The sequence below is a fragment of the Panthera tigris genome, chromosome C1 (assembly GCF_018350195.1).
Source record: "Panthera tigris isolate Pti1 chromosome C1, P.tigris_Pti1_mat1.1, whole genome shotgun sequence".
NCBI lineage: Eukaryota > Metazoa > Chordata > Mammalia > Carnivora > Felidae > Panthera > Panthera tigris.
The window spans coordinates 172,360,308-172,374,263 of record NC_056667.1 but is presented as its reverse complement, the minus strand read 5'-3'; the positions used below and the strand labels follow the sequence as shown (position 1 = coordinate 172,374,263).

Here is a 13,956-nt window from a genome sequence, read left to right as displayed (position 1 = left end):
CCGCGGGGGTTCGCCTCCCCAGACCGTCCATCCGCCCAGAACCTAAACCCCCGGTGGGGGTGGGGGGACGGACAGTCTCCCCCGGGGAACGCAGGGTGGGCGCGCGCGGTGGGGGAGGGGGCTGACTCCCCTTCCAAGTGCGGCCACTTACGAAGACGCGCTGGGCACGAAGAAATCCACCGCGAAGCCGAAGTAACTTCCTTCGGGGCCGGAGTACTCGGCAGGACTGTCCACGTCGAGGTTGAAGGCGCCGCAAAGAGGCAGCAGGAATCCGGGAAGAAGGAGCAGGAGGCGGCGCGGGCGAAGGCGCAGCCGCCGCCGCGGCGGAGAAGCCATCGCCGGAGCGCGCGCGGGGCGCCGAGGCCGGAGCCGCGGCCACCCCTCCCGGAGCGCACGGTGCCCGCGGCCCGCCGCCGCCTGCGCGCGCCGAAACTGGCCGGCCGCTCGCTTCGCGGCGAGTCCCCGACAGCGCCCGGGGAGGCGGGAGGGCTGAGCCACCGAGCGGCCGCCCGGGAAGTGGGGCGCAGGGCGCGCGGGGCGGGGACAGCGGCGCCGGCGGCCCCCGACCTCCCTCCCGCTCGGCCGCCCCGCGCCTGGGCTCCCGCTCGGGACTGCGCGGGTGAGCGCCGCACCCCCCGCCTGAGTGCTGCCGCGGGCGGTGGAAGGAGGTAGAGAAGGGGGAGGAGCCGGCCCGGGAGGCCTGGCAGCGGCGCTGGAGGAAGTGAAGGAGGAGGAGAGCCGTCCTCCGACTGGAGAGAGCCGGGTGCACTTCCGTGCGCGCGGTCGCCTCCCGTCCCGAGAGCGAGGTGCCAATGCCGAAGCCCCAGTCCCTCAGAGCCCCGGGCCGCGGCAGCGCTGTTGGACGAGGGCCTCGGACCCAGCTCCAGGGGGACAGTGGTGCACGTAGGGATGGCCAAGGGTCCCAACCCGCCCGCGTCCAGGGGCACCCCACGCTCCCGGGTCCCGCCGGGAACTCCTGTGCTACTTTTGTTTAAAAATGAGGACAGCTTTATCCGCCTCTCGGTTTCTACTCCTAAAACCCTGGCAGGCTCTCACAAACGAAACTCTGTAATTAATGGTCGTTTTCCTCCCCCACTCTATCCCACACACACACTGAACTTAATTATAAACTTTCAGAATGCTAGCACAGCCCCTTCCAGGAGTCGTGTTAAAGCTGAACTTGAAGGATTGGCAGGGCAAAGAATTGGCAGTAATCGTTTCAAATCAAGTCAGACTAGTAGAAACCTTATTCCTAGTTTATTAGCTGAAGTTGGGTGATTGCGAATAACTAACGCATTGATTTAGGACGCGTGAGTAGAAATAGAATTTTAGAGTTGGAAGAAGGAATATACACCATTGAAGTAAGGCCTCTGTGAACCTGTTGCTGTTAGGGTTTCCACGGCCTCCAGGCTCCTGACAGTTCCCCGGACTTACTTGAGAACTGGAACCTTGACCTCTTTATATTCTGTAGTCTTACCACCTGGCCAGGCAGATAGTGAGAAATCGTTAAAATGTTGGAGATGAAATGATGAGTAAACTTTGTCCAGAGAGGGGACTTTCCTATATTGTGTATCATGTGTGAAGGAATTTGGTGAACAAGACTGAGAGTATAAATGCACTGCATAGACCTTAAAAACCTACAAGTACTGGAACAGTAATTTTGGATTGTTTTCCCAAAGTAGGTATTAAAACTGAATCACAATGCACACTAATTTCCTAGCTTTTAATTAATCTTGTGAAGGAGCATGTATTTAAGTGGAAATGAAATGTCTAATTTGAATTTTTAGTACTTAGTTGCATTATATATTTTGATTCTTAAATTTGACTCCAAGATATGTCCCCAAACCTTGGCCATCTTTCACACACCATGGCCCAGCACTTGTCTGAAGGAAATTACCTCGTGAGGCAGGTGATCCTGGACAAATATGTAGAAATACAAACGTTATCTTTCCCCTCACTCTGTTCCAGATGCACTGAAGAGGCAAAAACTCGAAGGGTCTTTTATTCCTTAAAAGCCTGATAACCAATCCCTTTGGAAATCTGTCCAGCCAGGAATAGCAGAAGATTATGGAGATTTAAACTCTAGCTGAAATCAGTAAGCCTTCCCACTCCCCAACTTCTGATCCAGGACAGAGATCCAGTAGGCCAGAGGAGGGAAGAACACCAGGAAAAGGAAGAATACAAAGCAATGGCAACACGTATGTGCCCACCGAAATTGAGTGAACTCAGGTCCCCATTTCTGTTAGGAGACCGTGAACCAAACTAACCCAGTATCTTAAGGCACTCTTGAATAATAAATGCAGGCATCTTTGTAACAGAGTTATCATGCTTGAGCAGTCACCTACCCAACACCTTGCAAATTCAGGGAGTTTATTATAGTACGTATCAATTCAGCCAGCACTTATTCGGAATCCACAGTGTACCAAGGCATTGTGTCCATGGGAGAGGGAGAAGCATATTTTATTCTATGGAAGAAAAGCTGTGCCTCTCACCCAGTCCAATGATGCTACTCTTCACATCGTAACAATTTCCCCACTTAAAAGAGCTGGATAATAATATATCTACATTAAGTACAATCACTTTCTTACAGAGGAAATAAAATATTAGATAGTAAAAGGAATTTTGACTTTGAATTTTACCCTCTGCCAAGGCTGTCCTTTAATTAGAATCTTGATTCCATTGGTTTCTATAAATTCAAATGCCTGAGTTCAATTGCTCAGTTCGCCCAGTACTAGTTAATGACCCTGGTCAAATTACTTCAACCATTCTGTGCCTCGATTTTCTTATCTATAAAATGGGAAGGATGATAACACCTACTTCTAGAATTGAACAGTACCTGTTGCCATCAATACTTTTACTACTGTTAGTTTAGTACAGTGGTAATAGTAAATTTGTATGACATGAAATTTGTATTATACTCTCTTAGTTCTAGTACCTATCCAACAATTCCTTCAATAACCACAATCAAACTAGAACTCCACTTGGCTTTGTCTCTGCACACACAAAAGCACAGTCCAGTTACTCCAAAATAATTTAAGAAAAATTTCAAATTTTTATCTCTCAATATCAAGGTGGATTCAGTTCATAACCCATGGAAGCCCTTCTGCAACCCCCTTCTTCTACTCTCCATTTCTCTAGAGACTTTAATCCACTAAACTCAACCCTACAATGTTGCTGTTGCTTTTTTTGTCTGACTCTCTCCTGCCTCTCCTCTCCCAAGTATTAACGAGGGAGATTTACTTGGCCTCTCAGGCTTCATCCCCACTCCCAACCCCAGTGCTGTCTTTTCCTATCTGAAAATATATGAAAAGATGCCAAGCCAGCACCCGGTGCTCCTTGGGTGGCTGGGAAGGCAACAAAAGTAGAAAACTTACCTCCTTTTTAGGTTTGCTTCCTAATCTACCCCTACAATGTTAGGATTATTCAAGTCTCTGCCTTGGTTCACTGCACTTCTTGTTCTACACATCCCCTGCATGATCTTATTCATCACCACATTCTTGCCACGCCCCACCTCCCAAAGTGGCTTTAGCCATATTAAATTAATTACTTACAGTTTCTACAGAATGACATCTTGGTTCACAGGGCTCTGTCTTCCTAGAAAACACTAGCCTTTCTCTTCGACCACTTCCCCCAGTCTTCTTCCTTCTGCCACATGCAAACATACACAAGGTCCTCTATCTAGCTATTTCCTACCCTTCTTTCAAAATGTGTATCAGGCATCATTTACATCCTCCATGAAGCCTTCTATAAAGAACCATGCCTTCTTGTTTTTGTATCCTTTGTGCTCACCACTGAGCTCAACAATGGAATTAATTCTACTCCCCAGAGACTTACTAATAACTAACAATTTTATTAAGCTTACTCATTATGTGCTAGACTCTGTGTGGAGCATTTTGATGTGTATTAAGTCATTTAGTAATCATAAAATCCTATCAGATAGATTCTATTAGTAGCCCAAATTTAAAGGTGAAGAAACTGATTCTCTAGGAGATTGAATAATTTTTCCAAGGTCACATATCCCTGTGGGTAAGGAAGGAAGCTAGTAATGATCTCCAAGGCCTTCCCCATTCCTGAGAACCTGAGGCTTCAGTGACCTCCCCGGGCTAACTAGGATGGTTGTTCATAACACCCATGAAATGAACCCATCTGGTCTTGCTCAAATACTTTCCCCCTACACTAGGCAGAATAAAGATGCTTACTGAGGATAAACTGGCTCGTATCCACGAACACTGAAAATGAAAAGGGGAAATGTGTCTTGTCCTCATCTATACGTCTAACCCTCATCGTAAAATTTTCATAACAGCAGGAACTCAATCATTTGTTGCCTTTAGATCAGACACTCCTTCCATATAATAGGAAAAGTTAGTTACAAACTTAAGGTTCAGATAAATGCTGGGGAAAATGTGGAAATATCTTAGTTCCCTTGTTAAAAGAACAAGACAAAGATAACTAGTCTTTCGAAGTTTCAAAAACAAATATGCAACTCTCCTGACTTGTTTTTGTTTTTGTCTTTAAACGGGTTTAACTTATATACATTACTGTTAAATTGAAATATTTGCTATGAAGGTAGTTCCTTTTGATTTTTCCCCTGAGGACTGAATATGTTGATAAGCCAAAGAAAATATATACTGTCTTTTCTCTCTAGCTTGATGCATAGATAATATTTCACCATCTAAATATCTCTTTTCTCTCCAACACGCTTTCAGTTTACTCATTTCACCTGGTTTTTAAATGTTCATCTTTTCTCTTTAATACCAATGGACTTAATGGTCCAAACGGAAATAACCATATTGATTACTTTTGTATAAAAATCCTAAGAACGTAACATGTATACATGTAAATATTGAAACTTAATAATGATATCACTACATAACTTCAAGGGTGAAGAGAAAGTGAGTGGATTAAGAAATTATATATAAAACATATTGCTTCCATTAAGTCAAACTTAGATTTTAAATATCGAGCCATATTTCCTCCTGGAGATGTACGATTATTGAGCACCTTCCTTGTGGTCCTATTGCCACGAGTCCTTTTTTAAACAGTCTTTCAGGGTTTGGATAACCCATGATAGAAGATATCCTAGAAAACTGAGATTCAAAGACCAAATTAGAAATCACAACACAGAGTAACTTTAATAGCCATGAATAGAAAAAACAAGCACTTGGAATTCTGTGCCTCAAGGGAGCAGAGAGCACAGTGGGCAGGTAAAAGTGTCTGTGTGGTCTCCTCACGTCTGCAAATCTGCTGTGCTCACCACTTCCTCTGTTCCTGAGGTTCGCTTTCTTTCTTTTCTTTCTTTCTTTCTTTCTTTCTTTCTTTCTTTCTTTCTTTCTTTCTTTCTTTCTTTCTCTCTTTCTCTCTTTCTTTCTCTCTCTTTCTTTCCTTCTTTCTTTCTTTCTTTCCTTCTTTCTTCTTTCTTTCTTCATTTCCTTTTCAATATGTAATATCTTCTTTCACCTGGTCTCCCACCCCAATTCCACCCAAACTTTAGCATTCAGTTCAAGACTCCTCTTTTCCAGAAAATGTTACATAGTTTCAGTTTCTCCCTTCTCTTTAAAATGACTTGTGTTTCCAAGTCTAATCCACTCACAACTCAACATTTAATTGTTGTATTTATTTCCTGGAGTTTTTGACAGTATTTGAATAAAATTTTATTTAATATTAATTCTTGGTATTCCCAGGCATCTCAGGATTTTTTTCCTAGTGAAATTATCAGTTCCTTATAAATAGGAGCTATGTTTTCTAATTTATATATTCTCCCATAGCATTGAATACAGTGCTGAATTTATATTTCAAAAAATCACTAATAACTTATTGAAGAATGGGGTGCTTGGGTGGCTTAGTCAGTTAAGTGTCCGACTCTTGGTTTGGGCTCCGGTCATGATCTCACAGTTTTCTCAGTTTGAGCATCATCAGGCTCTGCGCTGGCAGCACGGAGCTGCTTGGGATTATTTCTCTCTCCTTCTCTCTCCTTCTCTCTCTGCCCCACCCCAGCTCACTCTGTCACTGTGTCTCTCTAAATAAATAAACTCATGAGAGAAGCAAACATGTTGATCTCGAGGCCCCCAGCTTTATTGAGTCATAACTGACAAAACTGTAGTGAACATGTTGCTCTTACTCTTAATTAGATGTTCAGTGCCCAGCACAGTTCTTACTGAATATCAAGAAACTAAGAAGTATTTGCTGAAGGATAAATGGATGAATGTATGAATAAAAAAGCAATTGTTACTTTTATAAATTGAACACATGAAGTCAGTAACTCAAAAAACATTCTTACATAAATGAATGAATGAATATATATTTTTCAAGAAGTAGAAAAGCCCAAGAATATCTAGTAAATTCATTTTATAACTAGCAAAGAAATAGGATCAAACTACTCACTTTATCTAGAATAGTGTTTCTAAGTTTTGTAGCTGTTTTTCATTCCTGGTTGTAATTTGGGATTAGGTTTTGGGAATGAAGGAGATAAAAATTAATCACAAATGGCAAGAAATGTCCTGTGCATTCCTGGAGTTCTCTGCATCTCATTGTGAAAAACCACTCTGCTCTCAAGATAGGCATTTTTTTGTTTTAAGTTATTTATTTAAGTAAGCTCTACACCCGACGTGGGGCTTGAACTCACAACCCTGCGATCAAGAGTTGCATGTTCTTCCAACTGAGCCAGCCAGGTGCCCCTAGGTATCCGTTACTTCAAGGACATGTCTGGTAGTTTTCAGAATTTCCCTTCAAATAACCAACATGTTGTAAAAATGTAAAAGGGAAATCGTGTATATTATTTTATTTAAAGTAATTAAAAATTACAGCATCCTCTTACACTGCAACTACTTAAGAGGATTTAATTTGTTTTAAAGGCTTGGAGTGTTGATGTGTGCCAAGACATAGACCACATTTCTCAGTACAGCACTTATCATACAAAAAAAAAAAAATCCATGTTTGAAAGAGGGTAATGCTGTCCAAATTACTGTTCTATCACTGAAAATTCAAATTAGAGGCTTAGGTAAAGAAAGCAAAGTGTTTGTGGTATGTACAGAATTAGCAAACATTTTTAAAAATAATCCATTGAAAAAAATGGAATTTCAAAAGAACACTATGTTTTATTTATATCATGAGTCATAAAAGGAAGCACGGTATAATTTAAAATGTCCCTGGCGCTTGATAAATGATTGCTAATACTTTCCTCCTACTAATCATTTTGTATAAATGTAGCCTTGCTGTAACTGGAGACTATAACCCAAACTTCTAATTCCTTTTTCCTTCAGATTATGATAAACATAAAGTCATAATCAGAAGATCTTTAAGAACTATAATCTGCAATGTTTTACATATATTTATTTTTTCCCTGGAGAAAATGGCAAGAAAATGTGTAATTAATGACAAAACACACCATTTTTATATTGTACATGTATGTATATTATATGTGTATAGTTCTTGAAATCTTTCCCTTAGATACATGCTTTAATCCTACTATTGTTTAGTAATATGCCATCTATATTATTATTGAAATTTTTTTAGTCAATAAAAATAAACTCCATATTTCAAAAATACATAGCTAGACATGTCTACAGAACACAATTTTTCAGGAGAAATTTTAATATCAAGAACATAAGAAGGTGATATTATTGTAGCTATATAATACTATTATACTGTGCTACTATATAATACCTTATAGTATTATATACCAGTGAATGGTATTGAAGTTATATAACTTAGTGTACATTACATATGTATTCACTTTTTCATGCCCTATCATATAAAAAGAGCTATGTAAACCTACTTTTAACACAAATAAAACATAAATTTATTCACATGACTATTGAATTGTTTTTCTTTCCACTCACTCCTCCTAAACTGGTCTTATTAAAGAATATGTTACTCATTCATTTATTCATTGGATATTTATTATTAAGTGTCCTTTATATGCCCAACACTGCAATTAGAGCTTGAATTACCAAGACAAATCAGATATGATCCCTGCCAGGAGCTTAAAGTTTAATTAGACAAATACGTAAGTAAATAGTGCTCATTTACATTTATTAAGGGACATATTTTACTATTACCAAGTGCTCTATTAAAATGCTATATATGGATTATGCCTCTTCATAAAATACAATTACTGCATGTGGGTAATTTTAACCCATTTTACAGATGAGAACAATAAGTGTGGTACTGTTAAGATACGTCCCCTTTGGGGGGTGCCTGGCTGGTTCAGTTGGTAGAGCATGTGACTCTTGATCTCAGGATCATGAGTTCAAACCCCATGTTATGTATGAAGCCTACTTTTAAGAAAATGTTTAAAGTATTCTCCCTTCAAGATGTGGAGCTAAATCCCTCACCTCTTGAGCTTGGACTGGATTTCATGAATGACTTTTAATGAATAGAAGAAGTGACTGTGCAATTTTGTTGACGAGGACATAAAAGGCACAGGGCTTCCTTTTGCTCTATCACATGGGAAGCCAGATGCCATCTGGTAAGAACATACAAGGTGCCCAGGGAGAGGCCCAAATGACAAAAACCTGAGGTCTCCTTCTAACAGCCACCTGAGTGAGTGGATTCTTCAAAGTGGATTCTTCTTCCCACTCTGGCCTTCAGATGATTGCAACTCTTGCCAACATTTAAACTCAAGAGAGAGTCTGAGCTAGAAACCATCCCTTTAAGCTGCTCTTTAACTACTAATGCACTGAAACTGTGACATAATAAACATTTGTTGCTTTGAGCCAATACATTCTGGGGATAATTTGTTATTGAGTAACAGATAACTAACACAATGAGTTTAGAGAAGTTATGTCATTTTTCATTAGGGTCACAGAGCTAGAAAGTGTTAGAGATTTTTACACACAGTCTATATAGCTAAAGTGACCATATAATTTATCGTCCAATTGGGGCACTGTAGCGAGTAACAGGGATGTGGATAATAATTATACTGATACAACAGTATATGCAGGAACCATCTAGGGGAAACGGGCATAGGATCACTCTAATTACACCCTGCTTTTTATTGTTGCACTACTCTGTCTCCTATATAAGTAAGTGTATACAACGTGACTAGTCCAACACTGGAAATAAAAGTACAAGGAAAGGATAATCCATCTGCTCTCACAGAGACTGCTAGCTACCTACCCGATATTTATTGTCCCCTTCTTGTTTGGTAATAAAATCCTTATATTGTGTGGTGGCAATAATATGTCTAGATGGAAAACAAAAACAAAAACCCCTGCATTTCCCAGCTCCCTTACAGATGACGAGAAGGTGTTGGTAGAAATTGTCAGGTAGAGCTACCAGCCTCTTAGAAGAGGGCTAGTTTAACTATCAGGAGCCCTTTTTCCTCAGCAATGTCTCTACAGCTGATGGCTGGGACACAGATGTGATGGTTAGAGCTGAAGCAGCCTCTGTGAGAACATAAAGAAGCATACTTGGCAAAAGAGGGCACGGTCTAAGAATTACAGAGCAGAAAGTCTGGGTTTCTGAAAACCATGGACCTATCATTCTGGTCTTGGATAATAAACATGCAGATTATATTCTATCAGAAGAAAATATACCTCTTTGTTTAATCAGCTATTGCTAGAATTTTCAGTTACACCTTGACTACCCTAATCCTAACTGGTATACCCACCTTAATTCCTCAAACAATAGCTTTAAATTTTTAGTACCAAACATTTATATTTTTACCCTATTTTAATAGAAATTATTCTAGATATATTGACCACTCTTCCTACTTTTTCAAGTAGCTAGAACAGAAGCATTGTATGACAGTTTTCTTAATGACATAAAGTTCTTATTTACAGAAAGCAGAATCAGTTCACTTTTTAGTGTCTAATAGAGTTTAATTTGCTCTATGGAAGCTGTTTCAGTTGTTGGTGTTAAAGAAACAAATATGAGTTAAGTTCTTATGAGCCATACTCTTTTAGATCAGCTGGTGCCTTCATCGATTTTGTTCCTTTTAAATGATTCATTTGGGGGGTTTTCTAAACTCTCCACTCTTACTTCCTCTAAAAGCTTGAACACTAATTAAGGATTTCCACCTTTCAGTCATTATGGAAATGTGCCAGGGGATTTTCATGAAATGTTAAATATTTGGATTTAATAGAAAATGATTACATTCATAAAGGTGTTAGATACAGAGCTCTTAATCACATAATTGCATTAGGTCTAGCTCATAGGAACATAAAATAATTAAATAAAAGGCTTGGTTCATGTTCAGCATTTTTGTGAAGCTTAAAGGTATTTCTACAGTTAGTTTTCTTTTTCTTTTGAGTTTTAAAAAGATAATTACTATTATGGGATGTTTACACTAATGCTACTCTTTAGGCATAAGTGAGATTCCTTAAGAAACCAAGTTAACTTTTTTACTCTAATTATTTCAAATTAGTTAATCTATTTCAGTTTAGAATACACTTATCATTAACAATATTTTTAAACAGTTATTGTAATAATGTGCTTCCTATAGAGAATAAATCATTTCATACATCTAAAAAATCTAGGATAAGGATATAGAAGAAAACTTCAAGAACCATCTAACAATTATGTCTGACCCAAAACATAATGGTGAATGACATTTATTAAAAGTAATTTAGGGGCACCTGGGTGGCTCAGTCAGTTGAGCTTCCGACTTCGGCTCAGGTCATGATCTCATGGTCTGTGAGTTCGAGCCCTTCGTCAGGCTGTTTGTTGACAGCTCGGAGCCTGGAGCCTTCTTTGGATTCTGTGTCTCCCTCTCTCTTTGACCCTCCCCCATTCATGCTCTGTCTCACTCTGTCTCAAAAATAAACCTTAAAAAAAAAAAAGTAATTTAAACTGGGGCTCCTGGGAAGCTCAGTCAGTTAAGAATCCAACTCTTGATTTTGGCTCATGTCATGATCTCACAGTTCATGAGTTCAAGCCCCATGTTGGGCTCTGCGCTGAGAGTGGGGAGCCTGCTTGGGATTCTCTGTCTCCCCCACCCCTCTCTCAAAATAAATAAACTTTTTTAAAAAAGGAATTTAAACTAAGGCTGAATGATAGAGATGATTTGATAGAGATATGATAGATCCATGTTGTCTAATAGAACTTTCTGCAACAATGGAAATATTCTGTATCTATACTGTCTCAAATACTTGTATCAGCCACATGTGGCTATGGAGCACTTGAAATGTGGCTAGTGTGACTCAGAAATTAAATTTCAAATTCTACTTAATTTTAATTGCCATGTGTGGCTAGTGGCTAGATGGTATTCATACAGAGACGAAAGAATGAGATTTGCTGGGATTCTACAGTCTTTCCCAACTTCATATTACATTACCACAGCTACAAAAATGAGTGGTTAAACTTTATTTTCCCATGTTCTCTATTCTGCACATTTTCCCTGTTTCTAATACCTATAATTAAATCACTCATTAATTTAGTCATCACAGAACCACAATGTGTCAAGCACAGTAAAAAATCAAAATCTGTTCTGGCGTTAACATTTCTAACCTTTCTGATTTTCCCTCTTCCTGCCTTCATTAGCCCTTCCTCTCTGGGACAGATTTCTCATCTTCAACTGTGATAACTAGGTAGCAGGCTGTGAAGACCATACCCAAATACTGGAACTTTCAGGTTCACCAGAGATCTCTCTGCTTGGGTAGAGCAAAGCCATAGCAATTGATGGGCTCCTGCAGGAGCACTAAGGGTTCTGAGTCAGATTCCAGTTGCTTTTAAAGTAAATAATATGATTTAGTTGCACATCTGAGATGTGCTTCTGGTGGGTTGGAATTCCCGCTCCTGCCAGCAACCTTCCTGATGATTCTCAGGATTCTCAAAAGGGCTTCAGCCTACATGGAGCTCTCCATCTCACTTGCACCTCATTTCTGCACCTGGTCTGTTCACTCAACACTGCACGTACCCTAGCTCAACCCAACATGGAACATGGTCCCTTTTACATAGAATCTACAAAGCAACCTAAATGCAAGGTAGTCACATGTAACAGAATTCTGCAGAAAGTCTGAGAGCAGTGGTGGATACGGTATGTTGCAGGTGAATATTAGACCTGTTCTTTTTTTTTTTTTTTAAGTTTGTTTGTTTATTTTGAGAGAGACACAGAGAGAGAGAGAATGAGTGAGAGAGAGGCAGAGAGAGGGAGAGACAGAATCCAAAGCAGACTCCATGCTGTCAACACAGAGCTTGACTTAGGGCTTGGTCTCACAAACCGTGGGATCACGACCTGAGCAAAACCAAGAGTCAGATGCTTAACTGAGCCACCCAGGTGCTCCAATTGACCTGCTCTTTAAAGCCCTCCACAGGGGCGCCTGGGTGGCTCAGTCGGTTAAGCGTCCAACTTCGGCTCAGGTCGTGATCTCACAGTCCGTGAGTTCGAGCCCCACGTCGGGATCTGTACTGACAGTTCAGAGCCTGGAGCCTGTTTCGGATTCTGTGTCTCCCTCTCTCTCTGCCCCTCCCCTATTCATGCTCTGTCTCTCTCTGTCTCAAAAATAAATAAACGTTAAAAAAATAAATAAATAAATAAAATAAATAAATAAAGCCCTCCCCATTCCTTCTGTGGGAACCTCCCCTGCTTATGACTCCTTCTCAGACTCCTAACTGCCCATCGCGTCGCATCCACCTCCAGCAGACACTCTTGTCTCTTATCCTCACTCTCAAGCCCCCATTTCTCCTCTCTGGGCTGAGACTGTGTCTGAATCTCTCTAACTTTTATAACCTGAGCAATTCAGGCTTCTCTTTGTTTTGCCCTCAAAACCTTGGGACTTACATTGTCAGATTCCATTTTTCAAATAACAAACTAAGTAAAATGTATCTTCTTATCCTAAAAAACATTCTGGTTCCAAATTTTGAAATAAAATTGTCTGTTTTTCATATAACTATATATGCTATATAACTACATATTACTCTAAAGTAGTTTCAGAGAAGGCTTGTTATAAAATTAATAAAGTGTTATGGGGACTGGAAGGCAGAACAGGCATTTATTTATGTTTCTATTTTAGTATAGCCACAACCAATATGGATTACATAAGATTTTGTAAACATGTCTGAGAATCTTACAACCTACTTACAATATTGTCTTCAATAGGAAATATTTCATGAGCACTAGAAAATGGCATGACAGATACTTGAAAAACAAATCATGAAAATGAATTATTTTTTTTCTTAGAGTTGACTTACAGAAGCAAGTGGGCAATAATAATTATTTTGACAAAACTATGCCGTGTCACCTATAACACCTTTCAACAATGCATAAGATAGGTCCATGTATACTTTCACTAAGTGAAAACACTTACTGAGTCGGTACTACGGGTAAGATACCATGGCACTGTGGCAGATCCTACAGGGCTTTCAAGAATGGAGCGTTTGTTAGGACTCTTTCAAAAGCAAATGACAATAACCCAACTCACATTATCGTAACTAAAAAGAGAATTTCCTGGTTTCACATAACCAGGAAACTCGGGCTGGTTCTGGCTTCAAACACAGCCCAATACCCAAGGAATACAGTTCCCACCCTCATCCTCATTTTCCTGTCTTTTCCAGCTCTGTTTCCTTCTCTGGTTTAGTCTCACCCTCTCCTACTGCTTCAGATTCCTCAGTTGAACAGGGAAGATAGTCATCTACAATCTCAGGTTATTTGTCATAGTTTGGCAATTCCATCCTAGCTGAAAAATCTGTCTTCCTCTCAAATCAATATATCAATTCCAGGCAATGATTCTTACTGGCTCTATTTATAATAATTGCTTACCGTTGAACCAATTACTATGTTCAGAGGAGTGAGATATTTTGATTGGTCATACCTCAGTCAGGTGATCACTCCTGTGGCACATTACTGTAGTAAATAGGATGCTCTTAACCATTCAGGATGGAGTAAAGATGAAGCCAGACATGCAAACATAATATATGCCCACTGTGAATTAATAAGTAACATGCCTTGTCCTCAAGGACTTTTTCTTATATAAATCTTAGTAGTTATGGAGGACAAAAAATGCCCCATATGTGCCC

The 13,956-nt window shown here is 40.0% G+C and overlaps 1 protein-coding gene across 2 annotated transcripts in view; it reads right to left on the bottom strand.

Moving 5' to 3' along the window:
* ITGAV (integrin subunit alpha V) overlaps nucleotides 1-13,956 on the bottom strand; it is a 114,922-nt gene that overhangs the window by 91,404 nt on the left and 9,562 nt on the right. The window contains exon 1 of one of the 2 annotated variants that reach the window (XM_007083868.3): nucleotides 152-351. The exons of the other annotated variant lie outside the window; for it this stretch is intronic. Coding sequence (XP_007083930.2) covers nucleotides 152-336 — 185 coding nt within the window. The 5' untranslated portion in view covers nucleotides 337-351. Of the gene's footprint in view, nucleotides 1-151; nucleotides 352-13,956 lie in introns of those variants that run through there. 2 annotated transcript variants of the gene reach the window in all.